The sequence below is a fragment of the Neopsephotus bourkii genome, unplaced genomic scaffold (genome assembly GCF_033783945.1).
Source record: "Neopsephotus bourkii isolate Nb327-2 ecotype Australia unplaced genomic scaffold, CSIRO-AGI_Nbou_v1 NB_1821, whole genome shotgun sequence".
Taxonomy (NCBI): domain Eukaryota; kingdom Metazoa; phylum Chordata; class Aves; order Psittaciformes; family Psittacidae; genus Neopsephotus; species Neopsephotus bourkii.
In genome coordinates, this window is record NW_026902294.1 from 265,443 (window position 1) to 284,703 (window position 19,261).

Below are 19,261 nucleotides of genomic sequence, written 5' to 3' on the forward strand. Positions count from 1 at the left end.
GCCTCCGCTGCGGCCTTTCAAAGGCCGGGCCCCGACGGCCGCAGCTCAGCCCCGCTCCCGCTCGGCAGCACCGGAGCCCCCGCAGCGACCCCCCGAGGCAGCTCCGGCCCCGGCGCAGTGCAGCCGCCACGGCGGGAGGAGCAGGGTCAATGATGCTGCAACGGCAACGGAACGGGGCAAAACCTCACCCGGACCCCGCCTGATCGGGGTTCGGCCGAAACAGGGCCCGTCTGTGCCCCTCCCTGCACGGAAGCCACTGACGCCACAAGCGCAGGGCTGCCGGTCTCCTCCCCACGGAGCAAAGGCTTCAAAACCCCCAAATCTCCCATTTCCTCCAGCCACAACCGCAGCCCCCCGGGGTAAGGGGTGTCCCCAGAGGCACCGATGGGCCCAGCCCACCATGGACTTAGGGTTTAGTAAAGAAAACCTCAATTTGGGCACAAGCTCTGCAGAAGCTGCTGCTTCTACCAGGGCTGGTGCTGAGCTGAGCCAGGCCAGGCACTCAGAGCCATGCAGTGACAAGCAGGAGAGTCCCTAATGCATCTTTTCCTCCCATCCCAAATTCAGACCTTGCACTTGGCCTTGTTGAACCCCATGAGGTTCACACGGTCCCACCACTCCAGCCTGTCTGGGTCCCTCTGCATCCCACCCTTGCCTCCACTGTGTCAACCATACCACAAAGCTATAATAATTCATAACTTCATTTATAATAGTACACCTTCATCCTATAACTCTACTTGCTGTGCCAGGCACAGGTCCCAGCCGTGAATGTGCTGCTTAAAACACGGTCCCTCACATTCCACGTCTCAAACACCATCCCCAAACGCTGTTCCAGTGAGCTCCAGCCTGGTTCCCGTGCCCTTCCCTACATGCAGAGGGATGCACACAAGGGGCCCTTTTCCTGCCTCCGCTGAAGACAGGAGACAGAAACTTGAAAAAAAACGTATTTTATTGGAACTCATCTGAACATCAGATATACCTGGTGCTGGTTAGCAAGAACCGTTTGTACATTTGATATTGATGGTGCCAAAAACCCAAACAGCAACCGACAGGATGAGATGGAAATGAAACAAAGAATAAAATCATAAAATGAGGTGGCAGAGAGGTTAAAATGTGAACAGAAAAGCATAAAAAGAATCAGCCAGTCTAAAAGAGTGAAGGCAAAATAGCTCCTGCCAGAACAGAACCCTTGTACAAAATAGGGGGCTTGTAAGAAAAACGTGGAAAGGGAAAGAGAGACAGAGGGAGGGAGATGGAGATGAGCAGGACAGAGCCGTGGAAGCTTACACTGCCCAAATGGCATTGAACCCAGCTCGAACCTCACTGGACAGTGACACACGCTGCAGCACGCCCTGCTCCACCCCACCTACCGACCCTGGCTCCTCATGGGTGCTGCTCTGAGACATTCCAACCTGTCTCCCATCGGCTGTTGGGAACATAAAAGAACCCCAGCAGCAGCAGAGGTCAATGGGAGGCTGATGGGTACCAGGGTCTGGCTCCTGGAGGCAGGTGAAGCCTTGGGAAGGCTACGCTCCTGCTCTTCCTACCAGTGCGGGTGGGGTGAAGGATAAACACGGACACTCTAGTCTAGTCTAAACAGGAGCATGCAAACCAGGCCTCGGGGAGGAGCGCTGGCTCCTGCAGCACAACCCAGCCTTGGCGGCTGGAGACGGCCGGGGCTGGCGCAGCAACCGCAGCACGGTCCTTGGGCACAGAAGCCGTGGGGCACATCCCTGCAGAGCTGCTTTTGAGGGGATCGGAGGCCTTCAGGATTCAAAAACAAACCACCAGTCTGTACATTTTGGGTCTTTTTTGGTTCAGGACAAATAGAATCAACTTGGCTGTTACACACTGCAAGTCTCAACTTTGAGAGCAGAGGGAGAGATGAAACAAACTTGTTTTGGGCACCTACTGGTAACAAAACTTTGTCCCTGCTTAACTCTCTGCCATCCCTCAGGAAGTGGAAAGCACATGCTTAGGTAGTGTAAGCCTTTTTCCTTTTATTTAGAATACCCTCTTTGTTTAAACAATATTCCCCCCCAGATACAAAGTTCGGCCAGTAAAGATTACATGGGAACTGGAACACGCATCGTATGGATACAGGATGCACTGGATGAGGAAGTTTAAAAACTTTCCGAGCGAAAAGTAGAACAAAGAGAAAAAGAAAAAAAAAAAAAAAAGAAAAAAGGAAAAAAAATAAATCAAGTCTCCTAACATTTCCCAAAGGTTTCACTCTCCTGTCACACACACGCTCCACATGACAGCAAATTCAGCTCTGCAAAGAGAAAACAGAGCCACGTCAATGCAGAGGACACGCAGCGAGGCTCGAGGACGCAGCTCTGCTCCCACTCACCTATGTTAGCTTCTTGGCTTTGTTGTAGAGCGAATCCACTACTTTACTCATGTTCTGAATAGTCTCGAGGGCAGCTTCGTACGTTTTGTCTACAGGGGGCTCGTCGAAGATGATGAGGACTCCCTCGCCTTGGTCAAGGATGCCTGCGGGCACAACGCTGCGGTTATCCCAACGCATCACAGTTTCCACACAGCAGGAACACAGAGATCTGCCCAGCCAATAGCCCTGGATGGGTTTTGGCTGCACTGCATTAGCTGCAGCTCCCCCAGAGAAATGAAATCATCCCAGAGATGAGCCTGACAAGAGACCCAGGAGCTGCCTGTGCCTTGTGCCTGCACATTCCCCAATAGCCACCGTACCTGTGCCCTGGGGTTGGCTCAGACAAAACCCTTTGATAATTACACTATTTCCAGGTGCCAGATGGGCCCCACGGCTGCATTCCACAATTCCCAAGCTGCTTGCTAACCAATGTGCTTCTTTCAGCCACAGGTCTTACTCAGCCAGAGCCAGAGGGGTTACTAAACTGACCCTAGGGACAGTGCAAATATGAGCAGAGGCATTTCTAATAAGTCTTGAGCTCAACAAATCCATACAGTGATAGGAGCAGCCTCCATGATAACAGAGTAACAGATAAACCCACCACTCAGTACTCTTCCCACACTGTTAACTTGCACGTCCCCCATCTGAAGCAGAGCAGAGCTGTCTGAGGAGGACACATGGGCCTCAGAAGTGCAGTAATAATGAGGAGTCTAACCTCAGCTGGCTTACACACAGCCTGGCTGTGGGCAGTGAGGCCTTCAGTCAGGACTGAAGGATGCAGAGACTCACCATGAAACTTCTTGTCCAAGATCATTTGTGACAGTTTCCTTTCTACCTCAGCCTGAAATTGAAGCAGAAACATTAAAAGTCTCCCAGAACTATATAAAATAAATGTGAATTTCACTACGCCACACTCAACAGCCATGGTGGCATATAAGCACTACCTAACACCAGCTATTTTATCCCTGAACATGGTGTCAAGACAGGTCTCTCTTTGCACATTGCTTTGATACTACCATATGCTTTAGATGACAGAGGAAATTAAGCAGCAGCTTTTAGCCACAAGAGGACCAGGATGTCTTGCCCCCTGATGCACAGAAGAGGGTGCATCTGCCATCTCATCCAGGCACTCACTAGGGGATGTGGAGCATCAAGTGTTGGTCAAGCTTCATTTATGCCACTCAGTAGCAGGGTGACCCCCTGCCCAGGCCTCACTGCAGGAGGGGTTGCTGGTTCTGCAGGTGAACTGCTGTCCAGCTTTTACTCAAGCTGTGTTAGACACCAAGGGCAAGCCTAGGGAAAGACTGCAGAGAGAGAAGGAAGACAGATGACGTAACCATAAGGGCAAAGCTTGGCATACTTCCACACCTTGGCCTTAACGCCAACATGGGACAACAGCATTTTGGGATACAACTGGCTGGGACTACAGTGGCTTTTCCTAAAACTTAATCTGGTTGGGACTATCTGTAAAGCAGTTATTGCAATAGTCAGTGTGACACAGGCGTCCCTAATGAAACTGCAGAGGGATTAGCTGGATCCTGTGTTTTAGGGGTCTAAGAAAGATTCCTCTGGGTGCAGTCATCAGGACTAAATGCAGGTCAGCAGGGAAAACTGAGCTGACCACAACAGGAGCTGTTACTACAGAAGAGGAAAGTCTGCCTCCAGTAAAAAGCAAGTGCTAATACCAGGAGTAAAACCCACATGAAGGAAGGTCAGGTTATAGCTAGCAACAAGTCCACTGTGGAGGAAGCCAGTCTGATGCCTGCTGGGGACTGTCTATGTTAAAGTTCAGTTTCCAAGAGTGGTATTTGCCTGTGAATGCTTTGGAGCTGGTCTGTCAGACTTAGTAGCCCACATTTATTTCCCTATGGCAACTGCCATCTGACCTCAATTCCTCTGCCCTCTTAAGATGTGCCACCGATTTCTAGTGATGTTCTTACCTTTGACAGCTTGATGAGGCTGGATATGTGTTCAATCTATAAGAGAGACCAACAGAGTTAAGTAAATCTTTAGCTGCATTTTTGACACACAATATCAACTATGGGGTTCTTCCATCTCCAATGGCTTTGCAGCTTAATGTTCTTCGGCTTTCACATCCAAATTTAACTGACGATGGACTCGACACTTAAACCCGTTTCACTCTGAAACGTGAAATAACAGGTTTTCTCCAAGATTACTGCAGCTTTACCCACGCCATGTGAGAACCCTGAAAAGCCAAACTCTGTCCACCTTCAGCATGGAGGGTGGACACTAAGTGAAACAGGCAGAAAGGGCAATGACTCAAAAATGTGGGTTTCCAAAGCTCCCCTCAGCTCTCTCCTTATCATTTTTAAGCTGAACATGATGAACCCGGGGCTCTGGAACTCCCAAGTCACTCCCAAGTAAGAAGTGTTCTGTATGGGAACAAGTCCCTCACCCACCAGCACCAAGGGACAGAGGTGCCAGTGTGTTGCTGTGCTTGCTGGAACATTTACCTGTACTCTGGAGAAGGGTTCGATGACTCTGATCAGGTTCTGTTCCAATAAGTTATCGTAGAGCTTAGCCAAGTGAGTGTTAATGATGGGGTCGTCCCTGAGCTCCACCTTATAGTCTGTCAGAGCCTGCAGAAAACACAATGGGATCAAATAACTGACATAGCAACAGGTCTCCTGTCCCTAAGCTCCTCTAAGTCTGAAAACAGTCTTCTCTCCCTGCCCAGCAAAGTATCAGTGGTTAATCCAATCCCAAAACCTAGCTAAAAGGCCAGGAGGTCACAACAGCTTGGCAGCCTTTCAAGCATCTTTCATCTTTACACTGCTGAAGCTTAGCAAGAGAATCTCTGGTTTCTACTCAGGAGACAGGATTGTTTCCTGGCATGGGAATCCTCTCCCTTATCTCTGTGGTATTCTTGCTGAAGCCAGGAAAAAAAAAAAAAGAAAAAAAAGTAGGAAAATGCACATCCCAGTGAACAGCACCAAAAACTGTTTTGTTTTTTTTTTTAATAAAAAATAAAGGGGAAAACCCCCTAGTTTACAGCCAGCTATTACTCCCCACGCTGCAAAAAAACAACCCAGTTACCTACGGTGGGGCATGTGTTGATGCACTGTTGCTTTCTTTGAATGCCTTTATGGTTTCCTGCTGTGGAATGTAATGGCTCCTACCCCTCTCCGAACCTGGCATTTCCAGGCAGGTCCCACTCTCTGTCTCCTGACTCACCTTTTCAAAATCAGCCAGCGATCGGTTCTTGCTGGCCTGTGCCACACATTTTAGTGCTTCTGTCTGCAGAGAAAGAAAATGAGAGGTTATTTTCCTGGGTTCTCCTCTCAGTGTTATTATGCCAACTGTGCAGTATACTGGAAACGTGCTTAAGCAGCAAAATGGGAATGTTCCTCTTGCTACAAAGCCATGTCAGTGTGACTTCCACACAGGCTGAGTAAGAACAGCTGCTCGTAAGGAGAACATGCAGAGCAGCTGCAGGACACAGCATGAAATCAGCTCCACAGAAACAAAGACCTCAAGCTGTGCAAGGTTTGGGAACACCAGCTGCAGTTCCTATCCGGTTGCAGGTTGGGAGCAAGTTTGATCCAGTTCTGCAGGAAAGTGAACATTTGGCACTTGCTTAATGAACATGGCTGTTTTCAACTCATAGGCTGTGTGTCTCCTTCAGCATGTCCCACTTCCCCCGCTGAGAAGCAGAAGCATGGCAGAAGTCCTCTGGACACCCTATTATGGACAGCATCAGAGTGTTTCTTGTCTACCCCTCAACTGCTGAAACAAAGCAAAACTCAGCCACAATCAAACTGCCATATTTATACTGAAAGGAACAGTAGCACCTCTGGAAGAACAGTGTTCAAGTGGTGAGAGGCACAAGCTCACAAGACAAGCAGGACCAGCCCAGTGGCTGTGGTGCACCAGGCCCAGGCTTCTGCTGCCACCTCTCCCAGCAAGCTGCCCCAGGGCTGCCCACTTTGCCCCTGATCCCCCAGCTCCATTTCCACAGCTGCTGCAGGAACTTGCTGTCAGTGCTGAATTAGGAGGCCAGGGCAGGGACCAGCTGAGATTTCCTGTACAGCACTGCCCTCGTGCTCTGAAAAGATGCCTCCAACCCAGCTGCCACCTGAGGGAAGCAGGTGAAGCAGGACCAGAGCTGCCCTACATGATCTAGCAGGGATAAATGCAGGGATATCCCCACTCCTGACTCTTTTCCAGCACATGTGCTCACCAACCTCCTCTACTAAAGAGCTTCCCTGGTCCTCTGTGAAGTAGATGAGTATCAGCTCCTGCGTCAAGTAAATAACTGGCTGGCCAAAGCCACTGAGGGCATCAGTGGGTAAGCCTGGCTCAGACCCTGGCACGCTTGACTTTTGGCCCTGTACTTACGTAAGTATCCCTGGATTTAATAAGGAGACAGCTTCACAGACTGGCAAGCTAACATGTTAGAATAAACATTTGATTTAACAGCTCCCCAGCTGCTTGGCTTCCACCTTGAAGTCATCTAGGTCTCAAGCTGCTCAACTATGCTGCTATGAATGGGTTTTCAGGACTTGCTACAACACAAGTAAAAACAATGAGTAACTTGGGTTTAAATCCATCAGCTCCGTGGCTGCAGAGCTGGCGAGGGTTGAGACACAAGTACCTCAGGGCATTAGGCATTTAGTAGTTCATGAAGAAAGCAGGGAGGAGAAAAACAGAAAACTAAGTGAGCAGGCCAGGTTGCAAGAATCACGGTATTCCCTTTGAAGGCAACTGACTTATGGTAATTACTCCTGGTAATTCAATCAGTTCTGGATCTCATTCAGGACACTCAGAAGCAAAGGGTATTCTGGTATGAAAAGACCAATGTTTTTGGCAAACAGCATGACATCATATTCTCAGAGATAATAGGAAGATAGAGAGATGAAGTTTCTATACCTGTCTTCCCGCATACCGCAGAGCCAGCTTCCCACTCACTAATGCTTGCACATCTTCTGGGCTAGAGAGGGGAGGGAAGAGAGCACCTATTCAACAACACAGCTTTAAGCTAAGGGTGTCCCCAGAATTCCCGACTGACAGCAAATTACTACAATTCAAGTAACACTGTATCAGAAGCACTGGTTAAGTCATAAAGACAATTAGAGTCATAAGCAAAAAGCCTTTCCCATTTAAATGTAAGAAGTATTCTTCACAGAACCATTTGCCACGTACATGTTCAGCATGATTTTGCACAGCAACATGTATTTGAGTGCAGTGATGGCTTTTGGGTTGTCAATTGAATCATATCCCTCAAACGCCTCATAAAAATATGAATAAGCTGTTTTCCAGTCTTTCTCTTCCGCTGCATGGATAATACCTGTAGAGAAGAACAAAAAGGCAGGCATCAGAATTAATTCTGAATGTGAGGAAAAAGACAGAACAATTTGGATGCCCAGTGCTTTATCTGGTACTTCAGTAGAGGGAATCTTTCCTTCTGTGCTTCCCTCTACCTTATCCCTACCAGGAGAACATCTATGCCCTCTCTTAAGGGGACAGTTGAGAGCACTGCAGGTAAGTGCCTGCAAATTAGGTCAGAAACAACGTTACAGTTGTACTAACACAGTGTACTGTGAATGCTCAGGGAGATTATGGACCCTCTGTCACTGGACTCCTTCAAGAACAGGCTGAAAAAACATTTGTCAGGAAGAACGTAATTACAGCTGATCCTGCCCAGAGGCAGTTGGGCAGACTTGTGGATATTCAGGTCCCACCTAGCATCATTTTCTATGATTCACTCAGGAAAGAACAAGTATCAGTCAACCAATGCATCAGACAAGGCCCAGAACTTCCCCTCGTCCTGAAGGGCTTTACCTGACTGCATGTCTAACGCTGCTTGCAGCTTGGGTGGACAGTAGATTGCGTTGGCTGTGGTTCGTGCAGAGGTTAAGGCTGCTCTTGCTTTTGGCAGATTGCTCAGGGCATGGTAAGTCTTACTTTCTAACAGCTGCACTTCCACCAGCAATGCCTTGTCATCCATCTTTTTCAATTCCCGAAGAAGCTGAGAGCCTAGCAGTGGGAAAGAACAAGATTACCTTTGTAATCTGCTCTGTATCAACAACTACACAACTAAGTCTTTCCAGATGACACCCTTCTTCCCCCACAGCAGGGCAGGCTTTCAGGAAGGGATGCTGTCCTATGGCAGGCCTTCACAGCTCCCTACGCTGTACTCCCATCATCCAAGTGATTAATTTACTGAAGCACAGCTTTGGAGAGTGGAGTCTGATCAGTTTAAACCTGAGTTCATGACACATCTGTACGCAAACCAATTCTAACTTGATAGTTAATTCTGTGCACTTCACATAACTTGATATTCAGATCAGATCCAAGTCACCCACAGGCCTCTGGACACAACACACTCTTGTCACCACAGTGTTTAAGAAGTTACAGGTCCCTGGTGAGATGGGTGAACACTTCTGTCCATGTCAGTGCACTCACCCATGTACTGAGCTGGCAGAGCAGTCTGTACAAGCCAGCTTAAACCTCATCTTACAATACCACTATCGTGTGCAAAATGAGCGTCTAAACAACACCGAAGGGAGCTGGGACATAGAGCTGACCTGCTTCACTCTGCCCTGCAACAGAACAGGAGGGTTAATTACCCCACCTCAGGTGGTGCAGAAGCAAATTCTTGAAGCCTTTACACTACTGCACAAGAGCTTGTCTAATTACATCCTTAAAGGTTTGCCATTTCCTGGCATTACTACTGCTTTTACTGTGTATTTGGGCAAAACTCTCTGACCACAGCATTGTACTATGGTATGTTCCAGCAGGAGCCAAACCTGATTGCCTTTAACAGGATACAGCTCATCTCTGCTTCCAAAATTACTGGAAATGAACAAATGCTGAGAATAAAAAGATGTCTAAAAGCTGTTATCATCAAGCTATAGCAAAGCATGGCAGAACAGGTACAGTTCTGAAAAATCAATGCCCAAGTCCTACAAAGCTTAAGAGGCACGACGCATTATTTCCATTGTCAGCCTCAAGACTAACCCCAAAGCCAGGATCTACTACCACCACCTAGTGGAAGACTCACCTAGTTGCAGTGCTTCTTGGTACCTCTTGGTATCGAAGTACAAAGAGACCAGCCTCGCCTGGAGAACAGAAAAGGAACTGCTGTGAGGGAAGCCAAAGAGAGGTAGCACAGATTTATTTTGTAAAATGAAACTTCATATTCTTATCTCACAGACTTCACTAACTTCGTTTGTGTTCATTAAATTATATAGTCCAGTTCTGCAGGATCTACCATTTGCAAGATCAGCCAGTCTAAAGACAATGGGTAAAATCCTGCCTCTTCAAGGAGAGTCACTAACTTTAACATTTATCATAGAACAGAATGGTTTGGGTTCAAAGGGACCTTAAGATCTACCAGTTCCAACCCCCTGCCATGGGCAGGGACACCTCACCCTGGACAGGTTGCTCAAGGCCCCATCCAGCCTGGCCTTATAACCCATCCATTACATGTACAAAGACCTGAACAACACACTACAAGTTTTACAGGTATTAAATGTGGTAAAGGGAAGACCCTATTACAGAGGTTTGGGATCCACCATGTAACATACCTCCAGAGCCTGACGAAGGAATGTCCTCTTCTCTGATTTGGCCCATTCAATACACTCTAAACACAGGTCAACCTTAAAGGGAACAGAAAAAAAAATGTGTAAAGCCTTCTGCTGCCCCTCTTTAAAACAGCAGTATGCATCAATTATTTCCTACAAAGCAACAGATATACAACAAAGCCTGAATCTCCACAATGTAGTTTAAGGAAGCAAAAACATTCCTTGCTCAAATACTGCACTAGCCCGAGCTGGCAGCCTTCAGCATTTGTGCCTACCCAAAACACCTCTTTCAATACAGCAGGGTCAGTGTGGTTTTATAGCTCATCACTGATGAGAACTGCAATTCACCAGTGCAAGGTTAACAGGCTTCTCACCAAAGACTCACTGGTAACCACACATGGAACACTGCAGCCTCAGGCTGCATCACACTGAAACCAGAGTTTAAACTCATAGAAATGTTGTGCAGAATGACACAGACCAGCTAAATTGTGCTATGGATTTTCATATTCCATTTGCTAGATTAACTTCCTGCACTTTGTAGCAACATTCACAGTATGATACCACTTATATATTGCAAGAGGAAGTAAAGTTCAGAAAGCAAACTAAGGTTGAATTTAAGCTTTAGCAGTCACAAAACCCAACAGACCAGCTTCTTCAATTCCTCTTCTAATGCATCTGGCTTCCAATAACTTTTTCTGGCCACCAGGGACAACCCTCCCACACTGGAATATGAAAATAAAGATTTGGCTTCCAAAGTTTCACCAGTAAAAAATCACTGCTGAAATCCTAATAGCATTTCTGAGGCAGCTGTGTTTTTGTTGGAAATAAAACCATCTGGGTACATGAGAACTGATTCTGCCTTAGAGCAAGGGATGGACGGGAAGATTTTGAGGTCTCTTCCAACATATGTTGCTCCATTTCACTCAGCTGTAGAGAAAATGGTATTTTCAATAGCTCTACAAATAAAAGAAAATAAAGTGCATGCGTTTTAGGGCTTAAATATGCCAGATCATGTGTGTCCTTTAGCAGTACTAAGCAACAGAGGTGCTGGGCTCCACTGTTTGCAGCAGAGTCGGGAGCTAGGAGCCAGTCAGCAAGTGACACTGGATGTTTCATCCACTGCTTCAAAGCAGAGTGAAGGCACCCAGTGGCTTCTCATGCTTTTAAGACTGTTGTGATTCCCCTGATGAATAAAGCAGTCATGTTCTCACTCCATTAGAAGAGGGTGTCAATTTAGTACTGGCCAGTAATATACAGTAAGCCATCCTGAGGTGCTAGGCTCAGGAATGCCTTTTCCCAAATCTCTGGATCACAGCTCTTTCTGGAACAGCTCTGTAGCTGCACCACACTGCAGGCTTGTCAGCTGCTCAACACAGCTTATTAAATGGGGACACTTTATGAAAAGCCATTGAAGTCTCAATTTATTGCACAGTGATAGCTGGAGCATTAGGAGCTGGAGAAAACTCTAATTTTATTGCTTTACTGGACTCTTGGGAGTTGTCTTAACATACATCTCACTGAGGAAGCAAATATCACTCTGAACAGGCATGGAAACTACTGAGGACTGCTTCATCAAGAATCTCACAGGTTAGGTGTCACAATTACTTGAGGTTTTGGGGTTGGCTTCAGAATATGCTTGAAAGCAAACAATTTTACTAACTTGGCCCCATTTCCATCGCTGTTACTCCAAGTTCTTCTCCCACCATAAAAAGCCACCTTTTGGGACTGCATCCAAATACCATAATTTTTATAAAGTTACCTTCAGAAGAAGTGTGAAGTCATTTTCTCCCGATGTCTTCAGTGGTTCCCTTCTCACCTGCACATCCTACCCCACCTCCCTTAACCTCTTCCATTAAAAAAGAGGGACAAAAGATTCTGTCACCATTTATGGTAATGTCACACTACAAACTACTACTGATGCTGTGTACCTAACAGCAAGCAACACAAATCAAACTGCCCAGGGCAAGAGTTACTCCTAACCTGCAGCAGGATAAGGCTCGCAGACAAACATGATTATGAGTGAATTAAATTATCTAATGTTTTATTAATAGAATCTATCCAAATGCATTAAATGTGTGTTTCCTGACATGAATAATTCTTCAGTTGGAGCAAACTGGGTCAGATAATGGTGTTAGAGGCTTTTGAGGGACAGACTACTGATGAAATTTAAATCTCACCTCCTGTCCCGTCGCTGCCTCCATATCAAGGAACAGATCAAGCAGGGATCGGACTAAGCGGGCAGCCTTTGCTTTGCTGATGGAGTTCAAGAAGGGTCGAACATACTTCAGGAGTCCTCCCAGCTCTGCATACAGCAAAATAAAATCATGAAACACAACCACACAGACAAAAGTTCCACTTGACATGTCTATACACAGCAGTATTTATTAAACTGTTTGATTATTACAGCAAACAGTTTATAAGCAGTCTCTCAACACATTTACAGGAAAAGAGCAACTGAGAGGTGAGTGCTGAGCTCCTGTCTCACCTGCACAGCACACATTTCCCGTTACTTCATTTCACCCAATTATAACACCATTTGTAACTACACTTGCCTCAGGCATGCTTTAAAAATGGAGGGATCTGTTAAATGCTTTGAGATTTTTCTATAAAATGGAGTTTATAGCTTAAGTATGTTTTTACTGACTCACAGCATGTTTCATTCTGCCATACCAGCCAGCCCTAGAAAGTCCGATACACCCCGCGCTCTGCTGCTGAGCAAATGATAGTTCTTAACACTTCAACTACCCCCATCATCCTGTTAGATCTTACTTAACTAGACTGCTGTTTCTCCTACTCCTGTTAGTAGCTTACAGTTACAAAGCTAGACTCAAGCCCACAAAGGAAAAGCTTTTCTTTCTGAAGAAATACACTTAAAGTGTCATTCCTACAGAGCAGAGGGACGCAGCAGCCAACGCCTTGGCAGTTTCAGGACTCCACATCCACAGGAGCAGAAGGGAGTTACTTCTTGGAATCGCACAGCACAAATTAGAAGTTTTCTCCTTCTCCAGCAGGTCAAGGGAGGGGACTGTCCCCCTCTGCTGCGCTCTGGAGAGACCCCCCTCTGCAGTCTTATTGGGCTTGGAAGAGAAGCAGCCCTAAAGCTGGAGTTGCCCAGAAGCCGGTTCTTGTGCTCTTCCCTGGTGCAAGTAACACAAACACTTGAAAACACTGCACTTAGCACAGGTAACAGGTTGGCTTCTTATCAGGTCACAGCACCATATCCCTATAGCTTTGAGCTCTGTAACTAAGAGTTTGCCAGTTCTCAGTCTGACATCAAGGCAGAGAGACTCTCGATGAGATCTACCAACTCTCAACTACTGCGCAGTACAAACTCTTCCTACAGCACATCGCTGCACTACACCCGCTCCTCAGAATCAATCACATCATGTTTTTAGTGCCAAACACACGCTTCCATACGGGAAAGGAACTTTAGGAAACGATAAGCCCATACTGCAATACTTCCCTTTCTGTTGACTTGCTCAACATTTGCCCAAGAATTCACTGGAAAACAGATGTGATGTCAAAAGCTAGAATATATCTGTACATTTTGCAAAATACACATTTAGCCATGCAAGCTCCGAGTTCCACATTTAGCCATGCAAGCTCAAAGTTCCCATAGAAATTTCTCTTTCCCACCAATGTAACTGTCAACTATTTTTAGGATTCTTTTACTTGCTTGGTAAAGGGGTGTGATTGACAGCTCTGGAGAAGTGATGAGCAGCAGCTCTGCTGCTCACTCTCAGAGAAAGTGCTTCCACAGCCATGTACTCGAATTCCTGCTCCAAGTTTTTCCAATCCTATAGTTTAAAGCAATGCTATCAAAATCTAGAACTGTCCTAAAAAACATAACTAATTTGCAAGTTCAACCCTTTATCTCTACCAAGCAGATGATAAAGAGGCCATTGTATTACTGTTGTTGTTAAATAAAGCCTCTAGATCAATAGAGGTTAGTCCTCTAAAAACTACACATTCATTTCCCACTCTTGGCCAGTAAGTTTTAACTTTCAAACCTCACCAAAGTGCAGCTGATTTTCTCCCAGATCCCTTCATCTCTGAGCAGTTATCACTTGAAAACAGCCACTGCACCACCTCCAATCCAACAAAGAAATTCCACTGACTAAAACTAAACCACATGCAGCAAGAGCTACAATGAGGCGACCTGATTCATTTGGGCCAGAAACTGCTCAGTCTCAGTCATTTCCTTGTGAGGTTGAGCAGGGTTGGATTCACTCCCATTGGATCTGAGCTCTGTGTGTCTGTTTGGAGCTAGCATCTTTGGGAAGGGCTGTACCTGCTGAAGATGCTGCTACCCCTGACTGCTCCTCACTCCTATAGCCTGCTTCATCCTAGAAAGCACACAGAAAGGAGACAGTCTTCCCCACATCTCTGAGCTGTGGTACCTTCTTTCTTATCCCACATCCTCACCACGTGTCTCCAGAAAACACAACCTGGTCATCCCACTCCAATCTACACACACGTAACTGGCTTCTTAGCATTGCCAAATCCCTTTTCTTCAGCATATTGTTGATCTGCAGCTTAGTGCTTTCTTTAATAGATTTCAAGCACATTTCACATTTTCTCCTTCATAAACCTAGATTTGATGAATTAACATTGACATTTTCAATTACTTAGCCTTTCCCTTAAAAAAAGATAATTTATTAGCTAGCCATGAGAATACACTGAAGGTCTTTATACTCATGTAAGACTTTGGCTTAATCTCAAAACTATTTCAAGTTCTGCAATAGTAACAACTCTTCTCTGGGGTTTCTCCACACCAGCAGCACATCCACACATTTACTTGAAGAGATACTTCTGTCGATTTCCCCTTTTCAGCCCAAACACACTCATCTTCCCTGGTGCAGGAGTAAAGCCAAGTTTAGTTATCTCTACAGAAGCAAACATAAGAGTGCAAAGAGCACCTGTACAGCACAGACACCTATTACTGAGTTAAAGGACCTCAAGTCAATTAATATTCAATTAGAGAAATTGGCACTTGTACAGCAAGCTTCATTTGCTCCAAATTCTAACTGTAGAAAGAGATGACCTGTGTGCTTGAAGGGCTTATTTTTCTCCACTGACTATAAAAGCAGCTCACAGCAGGAAATCAAATGTGGACATCTATAGTTAGGTGAGATGAATAGCACCACTGTTTCCAGCACTAATCTAAGTGCAAGTAATCTACTTTGTCACAGGCTCTGTTCAACTGCAAATCACAAGGAGATCAGTGTCCAGAATGCTCAAACATATGCAGACATGGGCAGATGAATGGCCAAGTCAAAACAGGTGTTTACAAAGGCAGCAGGACACCAAGTGCGCATTTCAGAAGAAAGATAAAACTAGCATCTTGATCAGTGGGTATCAGAGACCTCACACTGCTCTCCGTGAACTACTCCAACATTAGTTCTCATCTCTCAGCTAAACTTCAGATTGATTTAACCTTCTGCTACCTGTTTTCCTCAACCAGTTTCAGACTGTTAAAAGCATACATGCTTCACTGCACATTCTGAATCACTGTTGTCATGGTTAGAAAACATCAGGGCTATACTATGGCAAACTGCCTGCCATGGACAGACACACTTTGTACAGATGTGGTGTATCAGCTGCTATAGCACTAGAGGTGAAAAGTGCTGCAGAAAAGGCCAGAGCATTCCCCAGCAAAAGAAACAAAACCAACCTGAGAAGTACAAGAGAACACACACACTGCCCTGAGCCTTCCAGGAAACAGGAGACATGAACAGATTCCAATTAAAAAAAATGTGGAATAGGGAACTCTACTCCATTTCTGTCCTTTCATACATTCACAAACAGGACTGTGGAGTCTTGCTCCGTGAACAGCGGGGCAAGGATGTAATGTTTCAGCAGATAAATCACAGAATCACAGAGTTGTCTGGGTTGGAAAGGACCTTACAGCTCCTCCAGTTACAACCCCCTGCCATAGGCAGGGACCCCTTCCACTGGAGCAGCTTGCTCCAAATCCCCATGTCCAACCTGGCCTTGAGCACTGCCAGGGACGGGGCAGCCACAGCTTCTCTGGGCACCCTGTGCCAGCGCCTCAGCACCCTCACAGGGAAGAGCTTCTGCCTAAGAGCTCAGCTCAGTCTCCCCTCTGGCAGATTAAAGCCATTCCCCTTGGCCTGTCCCTACAGGCACTTGTCCAAAGCCCCTCTCCAGGTTTCCTGGAGCTGCTCTCAGGTCTCCCCTTCAGGAGCCTTCTCTTCTCCAGGCTGACCCAGCCCAGCTCTCTCAGCCTGGCTCCAGAGCAGAGCTGCTCCAGCCCTCAGAGCATCTCCATGGCCTCCTCTGGACTTGCTCCAGCAGCTCCACATCCTCTGGTGTTGTTGCCCCAAAGCTGGATCAGGACTGCAGGGGGGTCTCACATCAATGCAATCAAGAAGCAAGCTGCTGGTGAGTAACGACGTTTTGGGACAAGCCTTCCAAGCTGAAACAAGGCCTTGAGAAACTTCTCACCTCAAACAGAACTTAACAAAACTTTATCCACCTGTACTAAAATGGCCACACATCAAAGAATCAGAACTGCCCAATGCATCAGCAATCTTTTGGAATACCAGGAAAAGTAACATGCAATTAGTATTTTATGTTGTTTATCTAGTCCTGTCTCCAAGGGAACATTCCCTGCCAAAACCTGCTTTAATTTCCATCTCATCAAATAAGGAGACTACATTAACCTGAATGTATGTGTCTCTCACCCATTACCTCAGTTACTTATTTCATGCTCACCTTCTGCCTGCCCAGTCTTGGCCAGAAGAGAGCCCAGCTCCAGGATGCTCTGCTCCTTGACTTGCACCGCTTCTTCATCATTCTCCTGGACGTCACGTTTCACTAGGAAAAGAGTTGAGAAGCTACCTTTAATGCTGTTTCAGTTAGAGGACAATCATTACTCCTCAGCTCCTGGAAAGGCACCAGCAAAAGTAACTTACAACAAGCTAGAGTGAGATCTGGAAAGCACGTTATGTGGAAAGTTTAAAGGTGGAACTCCAAGTGCTTCATCTGTAATGCACAAAGGCTTTAATCCAGCTGACAGATATAGCTGCAAGCTCCAACTTGAATCTTAGGTTTTGAAGTATTCTCATTAAGCTTGTCCAGCTATTCAAGTTTCATTTTAAAAGCATCACCACGCAGCAGATCCTCCCTGCTGAAGGCACAAAACCCAGTGGAAGATTGAGGTTTCCAGGGCTGGGTGCGCTGGTTTGGCCATTCCTGATGTTGCTGCTTTGTGTACCAAGTTGTGATCCCGTGGTGCAAATGCAGCACAAGAACAACATCAGCTCTGTGAGCAGGAGCGGATCGCGTGTTACAAGTGCGGCGGGAGGCAGCACTCCTTCCCACACTGAACTCCAACGATCTGATCAGCATGATCAGTGAACCAACTTAACTGCCTCTGAAGTACACAGAAGGCCCAAATGACACACAGCAGCACCAAACCTGTGTTTACACAACAGGATTTTCATCTAAGTCAGCCACAAAACACCACTTCCTTCCCTGCCACCTACTACCATGGAAAAATTCATCTCGACCATCCAACCTGGACACAAACAATGCCCAACTGCACTGCCCTTCTCTACAAAGGGCGCTGGGATCCTCTGAGCAGCCCCTCAGTGCAGGCTGCAGCTTGCAGCCCCCGTAACCAAACACATGAGATGTCAACAGCAAAATAATTTTGCTCTCAAGAGGAGCACCCCAGCACTGGGGGGTTCTCAGGCCTGCTCCAGCTCACATCATCCGGCAGCACAAGCTGATTCACTCCTGAGCCTGACCGGTTGTAGGTGTGTTGACAGGCTCAAGAACACCAGCTACTAATTAACCAGCCAAACACCGAGAGAGGTGAGCAACTTGCACGGACCATACAAGGCGTAGCAGAGACATTAGGAAACACACATTTGTCCGCCGCAGCGGGGTGTCCGCAGGTCACAGCACCCTTACACCAAAGTCACCACATGTCAGGAGAAGCAAGAATTACTCTTTCAAACATCAGTTTCGAACACAGCCCCTCTCCCTGCCCTGTACACACTGATAATGTCCACACCATGCCTACAAACCACTCGACAGCACCAACACCTTGGCACCACTGAACGTCCGAGACAGCCCAACAAGGTGACTGATGCCAACAGCATCGGTCTTGAAACAAGCACATGTTAAAACTCCGGACACAGCCCAAAAGAAACTCCCCAAAACTTCCTGCAGGTCGCCGAGAAGGTAATTTAAATACCGGGTGGATTTTAGCGTTACCACAGCGAATATCGCTCCCAGCAGAGCTTCCTCCTCTTCCAGCACGCTGAGGGCCCGCCGCAAACCCCAGACGCTGGAACACCGCAACCCGAGAAGCAAAGAGCCGGCACCCGCGGTCTCTTGCCAGCACCGCTCCGCCGCAGGCCCGGTACACGCCGCTCCCCGGTCTCAGGGCACACAAGCTCACACACCGCTGCGCCGGGGACACACCGCGCTGAACGGGGAGCAGAAGCCGGCCCGAGCCGCGGGGCTCCGCTGACAGGCAACGGGCTTGGCCGCCCGCTTCACCCGGCAGCTCCCGGCCCGCGGGGCCCCACCGGCGGCGGGCAGCGGCCCGGCCCCGTGGTGCGGGTGTAGCCCCGCGTCGGCGGAGCGCGCTGGGCCAGGCCGGTGCCGGTGGAGCCGGGCCCAGGCCTCGCTCCCGTCCGGCTCGCACGGTGAGTCAGCAGCCGCCGGTGGCGGTGGGCAGCAGGCGGCGGCGGGCGGGCGGTGGCGGCGGGCGGCGGGGCAGCAGCGGCGGCGCTCACCTATGGAGTGCAGGATGCCGATGGAAGCCTCGCGGTCGGTGGAGAGCAGGGACTGGGCGCGCTGGAACTCCAGCACCGCCGCTGCCGCCATCTTACCGCTCCCTCACTCCCTCCTCGGCGCCACACCGGAAGCATACGGAGAGAGGAAGCCACTTCCGGGGGAGGGTTCCGAGGCATGACGGGAGTCGTAGTCCCGGCGGTGGAGAGCTTGAGAGGCAGGGAGAGAGGCCCTGGGGGCGGAGCCATGCGATGAATGGGCGTGATCTGTTATGGGGGCGTGGTCTGTGCTGGGGGCGTGGCCGGGGAGCCCCTGGTGGCGGGCGGGTTCCTCTGCGCGGGGTTTGTGCAGATCCCGGGCACCGGGGCCCCGCTGAGCCGCGGGGCCGGGGGGTCCCACCAGGACACCGGCACCCGGGTCCGAACTCCCCCACGCGGCGCCGGAGGGGCTGCAGTGAATGCTTCCCCCCCGCCGCTGCGGGAACCCGGGAATGGAGGCGGGGACCCTCGAGTGCAGCGGCGCGGCGGGGCAGGGTGCGCCCCCATCCCGA

At 48.1% G+C, this 19,261-nt stretch overlaps 1 protein-coding gene across 1 annotated transcript; it reads right to left on the reverse strand.

Moving 5' to 3' along the window:
* Positions 1-931: 931 nt before the first annotated feature.
* PSMD11 (proteasome 26S subunit, non-ATPase 11) lies at positions 932-18,871 on the reverse strand. Its single transcript, XM_061343204.1, has 14 exons — positions 18,714-18,871; positions 16,678-16,779; positions 12,117-12,241; positions 9,943-10,014; positions 9,417-9,474; positions 8,195-8,389; positions 7,556-7,700; positions 7,283-7,343; positions 5,588-5,650; positions 4,867-4,992; positions 4,333-4,368; positions 3,182-3,233; positions 2,354-2,496; positions 932-2,275 (listed from the first exon to the last, which is right to left on the reverse strand). Exons 1-13 carry the CDS (start codon positions 18,802-18,804, stop codon positions 2,354-2,356), a joined length of 1,269 nt encoding a protein of 422 aa, XP_061199188.1. The 5' UTR covers positions 18,805-18,871; the 3' UTR covers positions 932-2,275.
* Positions 18,872-19,261: the final 390 nt, after the last annotated feature.